The sequence below is a fragment of the Neodiprion pinetum genome, chromosome 5 (genome assembly GCF_021155775.2).
Source record: "Neodiprion pinetum isolate iyNeoPine1 chromosome 5, iyNeoPine1.2, whole genome shotgun sequence".
Lineage (NCBI taxonomy): Eukaryota > Metazoa > Arthropoda > Insecta > Hymenoptera > Diprionidae > Neodiprion > Neodiprion pinetum.
The window spans coordinates 751,099-769,045 of record NC_060236.1 but is presented as its reverse complement, the minus strand read 5'-3'; the positions used below and the strand labels follow the sequence as shown (position 1 = coordinate 769,045).

Sequence of the window (17,947 nt, the reverse complement as noted above, 5' to 3'; positions counted from 1 at the left end):
CAAAGCATAAAATTGTGGAGTTTCGTACAGCTGACACAAATATACGTTCATTGGCAAAATAAATTTCGTGCGGACTGCATACCAGTTTTATTTAAAATATTTTTCCAACAGCGATGTATTCGTAATAATTATCGATGAATCACTTCCTTTTACTGAAAAGAGTAATAAACAGATGATTACTCACCGCGATTTTCCAGGAAATGGAAAGACAAGCATGCCTTAGGAAAATCTATCGTCGGTACAACCCTGAAGGTGCATAAACTGTGCATGTCTTTCGTGCTCAGCGTGTGCCCTGAAACAATAGAGAAATATGTTAAAAAAAAGTTGATTGCAGAGGTGAAAGATCCTGGAAATTAAAAGACAAACTATTGCGAATATCGAAACTTGAGAAGGTTCCAGTCTTCTCAGGGTTCAAAATAAGAAAAACACATTTATTGGAATGTCTCATTCACTATTCACGTTATCAGTATCGAATGATTTTCCTACATTACAGGTATAGCGGAACAGCGAGTTGTATGTTACTACACAAATTGGTCAGTGTATAGACCAGGGACAGCGAAGTTTTCACCACAAAACATCAACCCATACCTTTGCACGCATCTTATATACGCCTTTGGCGGTTTCACTAAGGACAATGCACTGAAACCGTTCGACAAATATCAAGACATCGAGAAAGGTATGATTTTTTAATAAGAACTGATAACTTGTCGCAAGAAGATTATTCGATCTAACGGTAAATAATGTTTCCATTGACAGGTGGATATGCAAAGTTCAACGGTCTGAAAACGTACAATAAAAATTTAAAAACGATGCTGGCTGTCGGGGGATGGAACGAGGGTTCAAGCAGGTTTTCGCCGTTGGTTGCCGACCCTGACAGACGGAAGGAATTCGTCAGAAACACAGTAAAATTTTTGAGACAAAATCATTTCGATGGTTTGGATCTTGATTGGGAATACCCGGCGTTTAGGGATGGTGGAAAGCCTCGTGACAGAGATAATTACGCCTCACTGGTTCAGGTGTGTACTGGACTGTTTTCGATTACGTAATAGAGATCCAGGCATTGCAAGATATGGATATTTGTTTTAACGATAGTATTTTTTCGGTAGGAACTTCGCGAAGAATATGAACGCGAATCATTGAAAACAGGACGCCCGCGACTACTACTTTCAATGGCTGTTCCAGCTGGTATAGAATACATTAACAAGGGATACGACATTCCCAAACTCAACAAATACTTGGATTTCATTAATCTCCTTTCATACGACTATCACTCATCCTACGAACCTGCCGTGAACCATCATTCTCCTCTGTATCCACTGGAAGAAGATAACGAATACAATTTCGACACCGAACTGACAGTCGTAAGGATCATACTTTAATTTTTAAATTATCTGTGATGTGTGATGAACAGTTCTATGCCTCTGACCATCAATTCATCATTTACCAGGACTACACGATCAAGCATCTATTGGACGTCGGAGCCTCTCCAGACAAAATTGTCGTCGGCATTCCAACGTATGGACGTTCTTTCACGTTGTTTAATGAAGAAGCAACGGAGCTAGGTTCACCATCCGATGGTCCAGGCGAAGAGGGTGACGCTACGAGGGAAAAAGGATATTTAGCTTATTACGAGGTCAATATTTTGCATCTTTGAAAAACCTCGATATTGAGTAATGGCTGGTCATTTGCTGTAATTAAAACCTTTTCTAGATTTGTGAGAGCTTGATAGACTCGGACGAATGGGAGGTGGTATCCCCGAATTCAAATGCGATGGGTCCGTACGCCTACAAAGGCAACCAATGGGTAGGATATGACGACGAGGCAATTGTGAGACTCAAGGCACAATATGTTACCGAAAATGGATTGGGCGGAATCATGTTCTGGTCAATTGATAATGACGACTTCCGCGGAAAGTGTCATAATCGTCCGTACCCGTTGATCGAAGCAGCCAAGGAAGCAATGTTGGCTGGAAGCGAGTAAGCATATTGCAGTCTTCAATACTCACGATTCGTCTGCTGACTAAATTAATTATAAAATGATAATTATTACAGAAAAACAAGCGTTCGAGAAAAGTCGACTAGACCAACCAAGACACGAATAGAGAGCAATTTTATTGGTAGAAAACTTGGGGCTGGTAGACGCAGAACTACAGAGGCTCCTGCGGGCACGCGTCGAAACAATTTGCGAAAGCGAATAAACTCGCTGAGGTCTAACAGCCGGTCGAACGCTCGAACAAATTTGGAGAATGAAGAAACTAAGTCGCAGGTGAACGGGCGAAACAGGGGACAATACTCTGACTCGGAAGATGAGGAAGACATTTCGAACATCAGAAGAATAGACGCAAATGTTGTCAGAAGTGCAGAATTCAGCGAAGATCAAGATACAGAAAATTCTCAATCGCAAAACAGAAATCGTCTACGTGGTGCACAGAGGCGAAAAAGCCCCGAAAACACGAGGCGCAGAACTACTACAGCTTCTAGCGTTTCGGAAGAAGTCGCAGAACAAGCCAGAGTTAACAAATTAACAACTCCTGAGCCACCGACCACACCAGACCCCGGAACAGGTACTTCATTAAGTATTAGTAGAATTTTCTGTGAGTAGAGTCTACCTTCACTTGCAGTACTAACGTGATACAAATAATTACAATCCAGATTTCAAATGCGAGGATGAAGGTTTCTTCTCTCATCCACGAGACTGCAAAAAATATTTCTGGTGCCTTGACGCTGGACCTGGTGGATTGGGAATTGTCGCTCATCACTTTACCTGCCCAGCAGGTAGTAAAAATTGTCATTTAAACCTGTGTGGACAAAAGTTACTGGAGTGCAAATAACAGCGACCAGACTTTAGCACCAACCTAATGTATTTTTATCCCCTTCTACAATGCAGGCTTGGTATTCAATAAAGCAGCTGACTCGTGTGATTACCCTCGCAACGTTGTGTGCCCCAAGGCAAAAACAGCGGGGGGTCCGACAACACGCGCTCCTATTATTGCTGCCACGAGTCGTACAACAATAATATCCAGTACCACTCGTCGTTCAGCAACAAGTAGTACAACTACAGAACCCAGTGAATACAACGAAGAGTATGAATATTACGATGATGACGACCTTGAGGAAGAAAACGTTCCCGTAAGCACGACGACAGCCAGGGCTCTGCAGTACCAGACCATAAGTCGAAATAGAGCAACGACGACTACAACTACGACCACTGCGAATCCACCTACATCCACGCAAATCCCAAAAACAACGACCTCCAAAACGTATCAGTCATTACCTTCAAGAGGTAGCAACGTCGCACCAGCGACATCGATAGACGAGGCTGAAGAAGATCCGCAAGTTCTTAAAGAACTGATTGATTTAATCAAAAAAGCAGGTAAGACTCAAACCCTATCCTCAAATATTTCTTATTTGAAAAGATAAAAAGATTCTGTGCGTAAAGAAAAGTTTTTATGCATTAGTTACATTGTGCAATTCTATTTAGGCGGTCTCGAAGAGTTGGAGAAGCAGCTTCACCTGCAAGGTAAAGGTAGCGAGAGTAATGTACGAACAGGCTCTGCGACGAACAAAACCAGTTCTACACCAACGACAATTAGTAGAAGCTTATACGAACGAGTGTTAAACCGCCAAGCAGCCAACAGTGGAAATACACTGTTCAGAAGAACTACAGCGTCGCCAATCACTGTCACGAAGAAAATAACCGAGACGTTAGACTCACAACCCTCTGTCATCCAGCGATCAAAACCAAGTTTCCGAAACGGCCCTGGGCAAACACAATTCGAAGGTCTCGATGATGTTCCAGAGGTAAAAAGTCTCAGAAGAGAAAGACCTCAATATGTTACTATTAATCGCCAACGGTAAGTCAACTTTCTGAGATACAGTTATTGCAAACTAGAAAATTTGATCACGGTTTAAATGATATTAAAATTTATAATTAGACCTTCTACTGAGGCGCCACTTGAAGATAGCGAGGAGCTTGACGAAAATAACGAAGATGACTTATCTTCGGAAGAAAACTTATCAAATAATCCACCAGAAACCACAACAGCTGTTCCAAGAGGAACTCCTGGTTATGTTAATATACGCCGTAACCGAATTACGACCGCTAGGTATTTATTTTCCTCATGCACCACATTTATGAACTATTGTACGGAAGATATTATTCTCTTTAATAAATTCTTCAGGTCCAATATACCCCAAGAAGAGAGTGAAGAAGACGTTAATGTTAATCGCCGCCGACCCGTAGCATCAATAGACTCCGCACTGTAATATATATGCACCCTCCATTGCTTTTATACTATATTCATGATCGAAAATCTCGTATTATTCTATGACATTTTACTGAAATAATTTTAGCGCTGTGAGTGATGATGCTGATGTTGATGATGATGACTCTAAAGAATTAGAAATTGCGACTGAAGCAGTTTTAACACGTCGACGAACTCAATTTCCTATTCAGGAAGAACAAACCAGCACGTCTAGGTTTTTATTATATTCCGTTTCAGCACACCAACATTATAAGCAATGGATTAATTGATTTCTTTTCAGGTACATTACCATTCATCGTGTAAGAAGTACTACGCATGCACCCGAAGAAGCAGCTTCGGAAGAAGAAGCTCAAATCGTTGATATTACTACTAAAGCAACACCTTCTTCTACAGAAAATATTTTACCAACAACACCTGACGTTGAGATCGAAGATGAGATTGATGATAAAATATCTGTACCTGAGACAAATATAGAAAACGAAGCAGCGGTCGAGGAATCAATTGTCCGTACCGAATCTAGCCCACCAATATCAACAACGCAGTCTCAGAGTTTTATTGTCACAGATCTTCCTGTGCAAAATGTCGATCCTTTAACTACAATAGCCCCGTTACCTATATCAGTAAAATCGATTGAGATTGGGGAATATTCTACAACTGCAGTACCATCGTCTACAGTTGTTTCTAGTACCACAATACAAGAATCTAGTTTTGACGAACCGACTACAAAAGGATCGGCGGCAGTAGCACAGCCAAGACCATTCGGTTTCCAGAGAAGAGCTAGGCCAACGACTACCGTTACATCGCTAACGCCAAGCCCAGACACAACAACCTCTTCTTCTGTTAGTTCTGATACAGGACGAGTAAAGGTGAGTACTCAGACACGAAACTTTGCACAATCATCAAATAATAAGCGAGGCCGTACTAGAATAAGAGTAAGGCCAGTAAATGCAGACTTTGGTAACCAAGAGGTTTCTGCGCAGAAAACTGTTGATTTTGACAATAGTAATGAACAACGACAGGGTAGTGGTTATTCCGATATCAACAATACTGACAACACAACAAAAACATTCGATTCTGAAATACCAAAGCGCGTAGTTAAAGTAATTAAGAGGCTGAAAACTAATAGAGGATTTAGCAGATTCACTCCACCAGATGGCACACCGTTAACGGATGGAAGTACACCCAGTATAGTGCGGAGAACACGATTGCGTATTAGAACAACTACAGAAGCGAATTCCAACGCTGATAATGATTCCATGGAGTATATCAACAGTGAACCTGAAATTGACAGTGCGCGAGCCGTACGAACAGGTGCGCGGATATCAAGTGCAACGCCTACATCAGGCCCGGGGGTCGAAACGACTGAGATTACTGATAATTCGAACTTGAGAGACAGCAGAATTATTAGAATTTTGGATGGAAATTCGTCAGCAAAAACGCAAGAATCTAACAATAGCACTGACGAAGGTGTAAAAATTACAAAGATTCGTGTTGTACCTAATCAAAACAGACGTCGTGTATTTCGACAACGTTCTAGAATAAATCGTGTCTCAAAAGCCACTAGTTCAGTTGTACCTGTCGTCGGCAATGACAATGAAACAAATGCATTGAGTAGAAGCGTGGATAGCTTGGTGAGGTCTAAAGTACGTACGCTAAAACCAACAACTAAACGACAATTGCACAGAAATCTCTATGCACGGAAAAACACACCTCAAACTTCATACAGTAGTACAACTGAATCTTATCCATCTACAGAGGGAACAAAATCAATTATCTCAATACAAACTACTACCTTAAATTACATTGAATCGATCTCTTCTATGGAATCGCACACTGAAATTAATGATTTAGAAGTGACAAATCTTCCTAGTACATCCCCACCAGAATCACTAAACAATTCACAAACTTCATACAGCAGTACAACTGAAACTAATTCATACGGTAGTACAACTGACTCTAGTCCATCCACAGAGGGAACAAAATCAATGAGCTCAATTCTAACTAGTACTCTAAATTACATTGCATCGATCCCTTCTACGGAATCATACACTGAAATCAATGATTTAGAAATGACAGATCTTCTCAGTACATCACTACCAGAGTCCCAGAATGTTCCTACAACACCTATACCATATTTGACAAATAAAACAATATATGGCGATATTTCTACTACTCAAGTATACATATCTACAACTGACGGAGAAGATATTAAAATGGAAAATGAAGAGATTACGACAGAACAGGAAGAGTTCGCAACGGAAAGAGAAGAGATTATAACAGAAATGCCAGAAACGACAACCGAACTCCTGTTAAATAATACTATTTTGTTACCACAAGTGCAAATAAACGTAACAGTTCCTGTGACTGCTAGGAATGCAAATGTGACGGAAAGTTACAACGATGAGAGGACGAAAATAGAAGAAGGAACAGAACCGAGACGACGATCGTATGGACAGAAGGTATTACGGGTAAGACGACCTATTTCATCCTTTCAGCCAAGAGCTGTAGGAACACAGATAAAAGATCAGCAAGCTTTGCGACGGGAACAAAATATTAAACGTTTTCGTTTAAGACCTGAATTGGCATCTAACAAGACACAGAGGCAACAATTCAACATCGTCAGATCGCAGGTAAATCAGAGACAAAATTTTTCAAGCTTATATCCGGATAGAAGAAGTAGATTCAATTCAAGGGTATTCGGCAGACCAACGACGCCAAATGCTGCTAGCTCTAAAGATTATATTGGTATTGAAGTAGAGCAGAACGTGACGACAGCTTTGACCAGTAATCAGCAGGATGTTACCATAGAATCAACAACACCTTTGGTTCCAACAGTAGTAAGTAATTCGTTTGATATCAATGGCACGTCAAACTTCTCGATAAACGTTACAAGTGATGCAACGATCACCACAGAAATTGAAGGCATTTCGACACAGGAAACGGTTGATATTACAGAGCCAGTAACAGAGGTTGACATAATTTCAATGCTCGTTGAAGAAGACGCAGTAACCGAAACTTTGCCTCCAATTCAAGACACGGAAGCGACGACAGAAAGAAATGATATTTTTACAGGGAATGATCCAACCACGGATTCTGCATTTCTTTCTACAACTATTGATGAAGATACAGTAAAGATAACACCCACCAGTGAAGAATTTCTCACTGAGACTAAAAAAGTGTATACTACAATTCTGACCACGGAAAATGACTCATCATCAGTCGGAAATACATCACATATTACCACAGATATCATCGAACAAACTACAGAAATTCTTGAGGATGAAACGATATTTACCACATTGGCAGATGCTGATGAGACTAGATCCCGGACTTCTATTATAGAAATGGAAACTACTGCTCCGATGATACCTTGGGAAACAACTACTCTGGGATTTCACAATTCAGACGATGCAATGTTGATAAACGAAGACACAACAGAATCCGAAACTTCTGATCCCATCTCAGTTGAAGAATCAACAAAAAGTGAAGATGTAGTGCCAACCGAAAAATCAGTGTTCAAAGTACGAAATCGAGTCGATTCGATACTATCGAATAATAGTACCGGTGACTTATTCGTAACTAATTCGACGTTGAATCATAGTAAAGATTTATTCGATCAACAACAGGGACAAAATTCAACATCAATAAGGACACTGATAGAAGAGACAAACGATTATGATAAATATAACGAAACTTTGTTAGAAAATTCAAAGGAAGAAGAGGCAAACGAAACGACCACGATAATATCTACTACTGATTATTCTACCATCCTGAATAAGGATGAACTTTTGGAAGTTGATACTTTGGGATCTGTATCTGAAGTGACTACACCGTCCACTACTATTTTCACTCCGAGTACAGCGTCAACACCGAGCATTCACAAGCTACCTTCTCAACGGCCTAAATTCCGAGTACCTAATTCTCTTAGAAATCAATACTTTTCTCAGAAAAAGTCCGCAGCAGATGTCGGACTGCGCTCACGGTTAAACAACCGTACTGAATCAGACGTTGGTGGACGGTCAAAATCTTACAAACGTACAAGGCCGGGCTCGACACCAGAACCCAACGTTATTACAGTGATTAAGGCAAAAATACAACCTATAACAGAGAGAATAACCCCTGATTCTGAAGATAACGAATTAGAACCAGATAACGAGATGGCAACCATCGACGAGAAGTTGGTGACATCAACTGTCTCACCAACACAGATTTTCGAAGCTGATTTCGACGAATCGTCAGAAACTGACTCTGTCGAAGAAGAACTAAATGACGATTACGAAGATGAGAAATATCGGTCGACTTCTAAGCGACCCAAGTTTAACGTGCCGTTTGCTGGCACAATTTCGAAAAGGAAACAAAGTGAGTCGTTATACCCATTACCATATGTCAATAGGACTCGTTCCTATCCTAAACGTTTTTACACAACAACCGAACCTGCAGTGACGGAAACGCTGATTCCTGCAAAGAAATTTAACTACGCTGCTGATGCGGAGCAGAGGAAATTCAGCTATCGTACATCGACAGTGAGAAGTACAGAAGTTGATAGTACTTTACAATCTGGTATTGATTACGCGACTTCTTCTGTGAAGCCAACTGTTACAAGGATTGTCACATCGATTGTCGAATCGGATACAACAGAACGCCAAAAGATTTTAATAAAAGCTAAATATTCGTCGCATTCTGCCACCACTAAAATACTTCTGAAAAATGCTCGCCATCCATATGGTTTTTCTACAACACCATACAGCGTTCGAAAATCAGGCGGAATACGTACAACTGAAGAGCATTCAAACAATGGGTTAGTAAACGGAAAGATAAAAAAACCACAAAAATCGAGATATACATTGTACTCACCGAAAACATTACCCTCCAAATATTCACAAAATGAGAACATACGTGATCCATCAGAACAAGACATTGAACACTCGACTTTGTCTATCGAAAGTGCATTTGTAGACTATAAAAATAAAGATCTGATGAATACAATTTCACGTTCAGGGAAAAATCGAAATTTTGACAATGCTGTTACTCCTGGATACAGCGGCGAATCATCAACCATACAAATAGAATCGGTGTTCAATAATATTATCGCCAAAAAGCGCCATACTGTTTCGGTGTAAAAATGAATCCGAAGCTCAAAAATAAATCTGACGTGTCATCAAAGTATTTACTTATCAAATTTATTCAATCTATCACCGTACTGTAATTTGGAAATATTTTAAGTGCACAGTACGGATGACGACAAAATTATAATATCAAGGAGAGATTGCTAAGGAACGTACCAAAATTAAAGTTGAATCATTCTGATTTTCAGGTACCGTCGGAAACAGTCAGATTACCTACCCTGAAGGAGCTCATTGGTTACAAAACCACTGTTGCATACGATTACACAACCACAACACCGATTACACTTTCAATCCAAAATTCACTTGATGACAACGTTTTAAATCACAATGAGCACACTAATTATGTCACCGAGACAATAACACCGACTTTTGGGAGAGACATTATACCGGCAGATGTACAAAGTACAAAAGATACAGGAATCGAAGAAGTTAAGGTCGTACAGGAAGATCAAGATCAAGATCAATTGAACGACTATTCGGCATGGAAAATTGCTGAGCATAACAAGTACAAAAATAGCATAGAAAATGATAATAGTATCATACATTATGGAAAGTTAAAAACATCAACTGAATCACCTCTACGAGTTACTCTTCCGATAAAAATTTTAACGCAAGACGAAGTAACACCCAAGAGACGTAAAATAAAATTAGTCAATATACCTGTTCGCATATTAGAATCTGATAGACCTGTAACAGATCTAATACTAGAGGTACCAGAATATAAATTGAAGAGTGTGTTAAGGTCTCTGTTACGAGTAGAAATAATAAATCAAGAGAACGTGACAAACGATAATAGCAAAGAATCGAAAACTTTTAATATACATGACCAAAGAATTACGTATAGCAATGATGACCAAAATCGTGGTCCCCAAGATGCGAATACAGAGCATAAGGCAGATGAACCATTTAATGAAAATTCAAATACAAATCCTAAAGTAACCGGAGATTCATACTCTTCGACCACGCCTAGTATTACTACAGTACGAGGCAACCGATCACAGCCCCCGTATCGAAGTTCCCGCAATCGAGGATTCTATGTGACAAAAAGCATAGAGAGCAGTACTTTGCTTCAGAACACAACTCCACCAATTCCTCGGCAATCAACAGAATCGAATAGTGAAAATCCCCAACTGTACAGCACAGTACCTGAACTGGAATTATCTACTTTTACCGAAAATCCATCAACGATTGCAATGGATACTACGAACATAAGCGGCGAGTTGTACACAATGCAAGATGAATCAGCGTCCGAAGAAACTTGGCATTCGACAATAAACACTAGCCTAAAAAATCTCAACGATATTCTGACTAGTAATAAAGATGTTAATAGAACGTCATTGAAATCTGATGAGATAACAGCCATACCTGACACTACTACTGCAGAATACACGTCAACTAGGCTAACTGAGCCGAGTACCGTAAAATCAACACCGGAATCCGTAGCTTCCACCGAATTCAACGATCAGATTTATACATCTGAATCTATAGCTGAATTTGAATCATACTCTACCGAAGATTTCAGCAGTATAACATCTGAAGAAACTTCAAAACCCGAGTCAAGTTTAGACCTGCGTACCACTGTATCTGGGTTAGAAAGTGAGGAAGAAGAGTATTATGATGTGACGAATGAGCCTACATCCACCCCTTATTTAGCCACAGCAAAATACAATGCAGATTCTGTTGCAAAAAGTCTAAGAGAAAGTTCCGAAGTGAAGAAGTCGAGCACAGCCCTGAACTATTATACCGAGATTGGCAGTACGACTACAGAGTTTCAAAAGACGACTGCCTCTGAATATGAAGTACCGAGTGATGATTTGCCGAGCAATGATCAGAGCAATGAAACTGTCACAGCAGAAACAACTAAGAGCTTTGATAACACATTAACCACCAGTGGATTAGACTCTGATTTTAAATCAAACTTATTAGTCAATGGCGAAACACATGATATTGATTTGGGTTTCAAAACTGAAAGAACTGCAACGACGAGTATAATAATAGGTTCTTCTTTGAAACCTGAGATAAAAACTACTAAAGCTTCAATAGATGATCAACGAACGAGCCCACTGGATTTTATAACAGAAAATATTATTGAAAGTAGTTCACCCGGTGCAATGACCAGTTTTTCCTTAAATCCTGAAACAGGAACTAACACAGCTTCAATTTACAATCCAGGAACTAGTCCAGTGGATTTCGTAACAGAAAGTATTATTGAAAACAGTTCAACCAATGTACTGGATTTCCTAACAGAAGGCATTATTGAAAATGGTTCAAATAGTGTAACGACAAGTTCTTCTTCGAACCCTGAAATAGGAACTAACAAAGCTTCAATCGATGATCGAAGAACTAGCCTACTAGATTTTGTAACAGAAAGCATTACTGAAAATGATTCAACTAGTGCAACGACAAGTTCTTCCATGAACCCTGAAATGGGAACCAACACAGCTTCAATTGATGATCGAAGAACTAGCCCACTGGATTTTGCAACCGAAAGCATTACTGAAAATGGTTCAACCAGTGCAACCGAAAGTTCTTTTTTGTACCCTGAAATACAAGCTAACACAGCTTCAATTGATGATCGAAGAACCAGCCCACTGGATTTTGTAACAGGAAGCATTATTGAAAATGATTCAACCAGTGCAACGACAAGTTTTTCTTTAAACCCTGAAATAGAAACTAAAACAGTTCCAATTGATGATCGGAGAACTAACCCAGTGGATTTTGTAACAGAAAGGATTATTGAAAACGATTCAACCAGTGTAACGACAAGTTCTTCCTTGAACTCTGAAATAGGAACTAATACAGCATCAACCCTTAATCGAGAAGTTACACAATTAGATTACTCAACAGAAAATATCATTTCGACTATTTCAGTGACATCTGATTCGGTTATAAGTACAGTTTCTCTTGGAACAAATGCAGTTGAAGAAGCAACAGATTCCTTCGTTATCCCAGACACAAAATTGACTGAAATGGAAATGGGAAGTACAGTATCGAGTAACAAAGCATCAACTACTGAGTCAAACAATATAGCAACAGTCACAAGTTCTGTAGGCGAAATATCTGGAATTTCAGAAACACATTCGACATATCCTTCAAAGATTGATCAGCAAGTTGTAACCCAAATTACTCCATTTACATTTAGTTCGGGATCTACATTTTCACCTTCAAATAATGCTCACAAAGACTTTAATACTGTTTCGACTATTGTGGAAAAAGACACAGCGCTAGATACAGCTGTAACGCAGCAAATTTTAGAGGGTTTAACAGAGGCGCCAAAACGTTCTGTACTGACAGAATCTACAAGTTCAGAACTTATAAGTGACACCTTCTATAGATCACCTTCAGCTATTCCAGGAAAGAAATCAGTGCGCCGGCGAATAATTAAAAAACGAATAAACGGAATTCGTCGACCATACGTACAAACCGTTCAAGATACAAGCAGATTGAATGGAATCGATAAACCAAGGAAAAGATTTGTTCGCCGACGTATAATAAATCGTACTACAGGAAAAATAGTGAATGAAACGATGAAAGGAAATTCGAAAGTGTTGGACAGTCCATCGATAAGGAGTATTGCAAACCCTGAACTCGTTCCCAAGATAAACGAATCGCCAGAGCCTCGTAATGGTACTGTGAGAAATAAAATAGTCAGACATCGTGTAATTTACAGACGACGACCAGCAGTTAATCAAACAAATAGCAGTTCCATAGATGCCAAAATATCTAGTCAAAATAACAGTGCCAGTAATGATGTGCAAAGTTCTAGTGTCTCGAGCACTAATTCAAATCAACGAAGACGAGTAGTGGTAGAAAGATCTAGGTATAGGGGTAAAGGTAGCGGTAGAGGTAGAGGACAAACGGAATCATCAACAGTAACTCCAAGGCTAAGTTTGGAAAGGCAATTGAATTCCACGGAAACCACAGTACAAAACGACAAGTTATACAAACGCAAGACTAATGAACCAGATTACGCAGACGTTACGATTGATAATTTGAGCAGTGGTTCTGAGAGCTACGGCAAGGTTTCTGTTTATCAAAGAGAAGAACTTCCTCAAATCGAAAAAATTTCTGAGGTGGCACTCGAGCTTGAACCCGTATCGAAGTCAGAAGATGTTCAAGCTGACGGCGAGGTCAGTGTTGGATGACAAGTTACACCGAAATGCTTGTTGGCTGAGCGCTCACTCTACCTCTTAGCTAATGCTACAGCCGTAAAACTGTCTCTTTTCTTACAGAAAACTAAAAAAAAAAAAAAAAAAAACAACAACAACAAACAAACAAAAACTCGCCTGCTCAAAGTGCAAACTGACTTATCACTAATATACCATACAGGAAATTGGAAATCCTAAGCTCTCGATCACGAGATAAATGTTTCCCTGCTCGAACGCTTCATGACGTCACTTATACACATTCAAGAATATCAGCATTTAACAACAGATAAACGAAAAAAAAGAAAGCTAAATCTTCTATGACTCACTAACGCGAATACTCTCTTGAACTACATCATACATGTACTTTCACAAACACATCACATTACACGTTAACAGAAACCATTTCAAATACTCTGTCGTGCTTCGCTATACTTTCTGTTCTTGCAATTAAATTTTTTCTATCAGTGTCTCTCTTTCTGTTACATGTTGGATATGCTTTTTCCAAAACATTCGAATGCTTCTGTCCGATTTGAATATTACTTTCATTAAACGTTCGTACTTGAATCTTTGGTTTTGGTCTTGGTACTGGCGCGTCAATGGTCTCTGCGGGAACACTTTTTCCATTTCTTTACAAAGCAACCTTTCAAAATCAGCATCCAAGTGAATCGCAGCAATGAAATATTGAACTCAACACGTAGTTGTTGATACCATTTAGATCTACGTTTTCAACCAAACGAGTATTGACTGAAAATCACTATTCACAATCTAGCATATAGATCAAATTCGTTTTCATTCATTCGCACAAACACATATATCTTTTTCATATCATTAAATCTGTGTTGAATTCAGTGTTGTTCTTTGTGAACCGATAATCAATCGCTTTATATGTACGAATATTTCCAAATTATTAATACTATGTGAATAATCAATTTATCATCAACTTACCCCGAGTCATTCCTCACTACCATTCTCTCTCAACAGATCAATCTCTTCAAGACTCGTACAGGTACTTCGAGACTTCCAGGAACTCTGGTTCGATCAGCGAGACCCAGAACATCGACGTCCGCTCCTGAAAGTGATATAGCTACAACTGTATCATCTCTGAGAAAACTTTCCAATAACATTGAAGTACGTAGAAGAGGGCGTTTGGGTCAGAGTACAACGAGTGGCTCAACCAGCAATGGTGAGTTTAATCGTTTTATATCTATCACTTGCTTGAGTTTCATCTTTTGATAACTATCACTTGCTACAATGATTATACAATTCAATTTACCATCATTATGCAATAAAAGATGTTCAATTTTTACCTGTAGCTGAAGTGCAGAGCCAGCCAGCTACGGGTGACGATGGAGCCTTGAAATTCGAGTCTGACAAGGATGTTTTGGAAAGTCTTGACCAAGCCAGCCATGCGCAAGAAGTGGAGGTGACCGTAGCTGCCAGAGATCCCTCATCGCCAGCTCCGCCAACAGTGACAGGTGCGAAACCTCCAGAGTCCCGCTATCAACTTGCTTTGAAGTCTCTACTTGTGAATTAATAATCAATCTTGTTATCACTGTTATTTATATTTTTATTATTCAGCATAACAACGTGCCTACTTCATTTGTCAACTAATTGATTCATGTGGCTCTCGTTATCTGTTCACGTGTCTGTCTGTCTGTCTGACTTCAACTGACCTGCGGCTGTCGCGTGTTCAACGTTATGAACGCCGATTATACCTACTCTGTGTGTATACCTCAACTCTTCAAACTACACTTGACCACCACTTATAATTTTATTCCACCACCTACTCTACCACATGACGATCCTGACTTGCTATTTCTATCTGTGTACGTACCTACTCTTTCTTCTTACTTATACTACTCACTCTTTACTAGTACAAAATCTGCACGTTTACTAACTTTTAACTATTTAATTACTGCTTTGCTCTATACTGTTCATTATTCTTGATATCTCTCTAACAACATACCTTGCAAGCTTGCTAGGCCAGCGAATGCATGCGAATACGAAATAATACATGAAAGTCACTTTGTCATCACTATTCTAAACATCTTTATTTGATATCAATTTCCCCGATACTTCACTGCTACCCATGAGATTGAGAATAATTTGAAAGCAATGTCAGTAATCACAGTAATTAGTTAACATAATTGACTAAACAAATTAGAAGTAAACAAATCCCCCCAGTAAAATTTTTCTCCCGCCCAAAACTCTACTAATTATCAAATTCTGACAAATCATTGGTTGCGCGATCAGGTCGTCCACGGTTCAGAACTTCGCTAAGGCGTAGGATAATTACAACCGAAGCTCCTCAAGTAACAGTATCCTCTACAGTCCCAACAACACCAATCATCAGACAAAGAACGAGGCCAGCTAGGCCTTTCGAGAAAGTTACCGAAAACACTGCACCGGTCAGACCACGTCGTCCAGCGATAATAGACTACGATTACTATGAAGATTCGGAAGAACGTATTGTAGGAAAGCCTAAGCTGTCTGGCAAGATATCGATCACAGCAGGAGGTTCGATCCGCTGTTTGGATCAGGGAAACTTTCCTCACCCGACGTCTTGCAAGAAGTTTATAACTTGCGCAAGGATGGTTAACGGACAGGTGATCGGAACTGAATACACTTGTCCAAAAAAGCTTTCCTTCGATCCGGTCGGCGGTATCTGCAACTGGTCAGCCGGTTTAGGATGTAAAGAATAGTTTACTATAAACTGATGTTGGCAGAAAAGGTATTGATAATTGTAATAAAGTTTTATACTTATTAGACATTATGAAAAGTGAGAGATAAATGTGCGAAGGTATTATTTTTTTCAAATCAACATTCCACTTGCCCTTACAAAGTGGAGAAACAATTTAGAAATAGAAATAATCAAAAATTCCTCTTCTCTACCTACGACTGATTGTAAGCTATTCTTTATTTTTGTAACACGATAGCGTTGAATTTTGAATCTACCGAGCTGTTTAGCGTAAGACGAATAGCAAGACTTAAGTTGGAGATGGTAACGTCGCGTGCCACGTATAGTAGTTGAGTAATTTCTTTGATATTTTATACATTTTTGTTCGTTAGGTAATTGCTATGATATACCCAATTCATTATGACTACCGTAACGAGGTGTAATTGCGCAAATAACTGTGTCTATGTGAACGTTGATTGTCAGACTGTGCTACGCTGTGTGAATTTGCTTCTTCGTTGAAATTTTTTTTTTTTATCCAATTGGAAGCATATATACATACAACGGTTTTCTTGGCATATAAAATGCATAAATAAATGAATAAATTAATTAATTAATAAATACGTATGTGCATTCATTTTGTAAGCAATATTATATATTAAAATAATAATTTTATATGTACACCCTATATAGATATATTATACTTTGCTCAGTTTACGTACATGTAACACATGCAGGAAAAGATTTGCATTATGTAAGTATATGTATACTATAGAAAATAGCCATATACCGTAAGTAAAAAAAAAAAAATATAAATACAGATATATAGGTGATATTATTGTAATACTGTTATGAAAATATAAATGAGTTAATAGCATTCGGTCCATTATCATTAATTAAATTGTAATAAAATTTAAACACAATCAGACGTATAATGATAAAATATTTTCCAATTAATGATAATATACGTAGGTACGCACTTTTAATTCAAGTTCATTATTCGCCCTACGATTGTAAATAACGATGATAATGATCTTTGTGTAAATACCGATAAGTTAATTAATGTAAATAATTCGACACGTATAATACGGTAAGATGTTACATATACCTATAAGACGTGGTAGGTGTATTTGAAAAATTATTCATGATATGGTGACGTACAAGTAAGCCTTGCGTATCGATAAAATCCTATACATCAATGTGTCTTAAATTGTAATCACACGATAAATATTTGAATGTGCAATGTAAAACGTTCGACTTGTTATTCATTTCTCGTAGTTCTTATTATGCGATATTTCGTACCCACAACCGTCGACATTTGCATTCCGCATAATTACCGCATCAAAATAATTGAGCTTATTTTTCTGTTCTGCTGAAACGAGTCAAATGTGCCACTGGCGCAAAATCGGTCAATTTCCTCCTTTGCACTTCGCACGGCTTTCTTGTTCGAAGAACCCTACGTGAGAGAAAGAAGGAAAACCAGTTGCCAGAAGGAACATTAATATCAACATTGTACCCAAAAATCGTACTAACGGATCTGTCAAATTGGCTACGCTGCGATTTTCATTGCTATTTTCCAAAATGTATTTACGCGAAGAGTACGAGAAGAGTACGAGAAGAGTACGAGAAGAGTAGAGTACCGACGGCCGGCAGCGGTCTACACATCGTTTTCTTCTAATTCATATTAGCTATTACAGACCAATCGGAATTATGTGTAAGATTTGAAACATTTGTA

General features: G+C 38.8%; 2 protein-coding genes across 4 annotated transcripts in view; one reads left to right on the top strand and one right to left on the bottom strand.

Moving 5' to 3' along the window:
• LOC124218938 (uncharacterized) overlaps window positions 1-17,097 on the top strand; it is a 29,545-nt gene extending 12,448 nt beyond the window's left edge. The window contains exons 3-20 of one of the 2 annotated variants that reach the window (XR_006883250.2): window positions 494-676; window positions 757-1,016; window positions 1,107-1,361; window positions 1,448-1,633; window positions 1,711-1,976; window positions 2,052-2,563; window positions 2,652-2,774; window positions 2,887-3,372; window positions 3,481-3,853; window positions 3,935-4,105; window positions 4,181-4,261; window positions 4,353-4,478; window positions 4,545-5,130; window positions 9,579-13,520; window positions 14,520-14,721; window positions 14,852-15,013; window positions 15,117-15,364; window positions 15,792-15,930. Coding sequence is in view for 1 of the 2 variants with exons in the window: in XM_046625887.2 (XP_046481843.1) it covers window positions 494-676; window positions 757-1,016; window positions 1,107-1,361; window positions 1,448-1,633; window positions 1,711-1,976; window positions 2,052-2,563; window positions 2,652-2,774; window positions 2,887-3,372; window positions 3,481-3,853; window positions 3,935-4,105; window positions 4,181-4,261; window positions 4,353-4,478; window positions 4,545-5,130; window positions 9,579-13,520; window positions 14,520-14,721; window positions 14,852-15,013; window positions 15,792-16,240 (8,363 nt within the window). In the remaining variant the exon portion in view is untranslated. Of the gene's footprint in view, window positions 1-493; window positions 677-756; window positions 1,017-1,106; window positions 1,362-1,447; window positions 1,634-1,710; window positions 1,977-2,051; window positions 2,564-2,651; window positions 2,775-2,886; window positions 3,373-3,480; window positions 3,854-3,934; window positions 4,106-4,180; window positions 4,262-4,352; window positions 4,479-4,544; window positions 5,131-9,578; window positions 13,521-14,519; window positions 14,722-14,851; window positions 15,014-15,116; window positions 15,365-15,791 lie in introns of both variants that reach the window. The other variant, XM_046625887.2, reaches the window with a different exon arrangement.
• Window positions 1-17,947, bottom strand: part of LOC124218974 (uncharacterized) — a 42,325-nt gene that overhangs the window by 13,233 nt on the left and 11,145 nt on the right. The window contains exons 5-7 of one of the 2 annotated variants that reach the window (XM_069136470.1): window positions 14,846-15,060; window positions 14,484-14,607; window positions 185-292 (exon numbers count right to left, since the gene is read on the bottom strand). In XM_069136470.1, the coding sequence (XP_068992571.1) occupies window positions 15,058-15,060 (3 nt within the window). In that variant the 3' untranslated portion in view covers window positions 185-292; window positions 14,484-14,607; window positions 14,846-15,057. The remainder of the gene's footprint in view (window positions 1-184; window positions 293-14,483; window positions 14,608-14,845; window positions 15,061-17,947) is intronic. The other variant, XM_046625979.2, reaches the window with a different exon arrangement.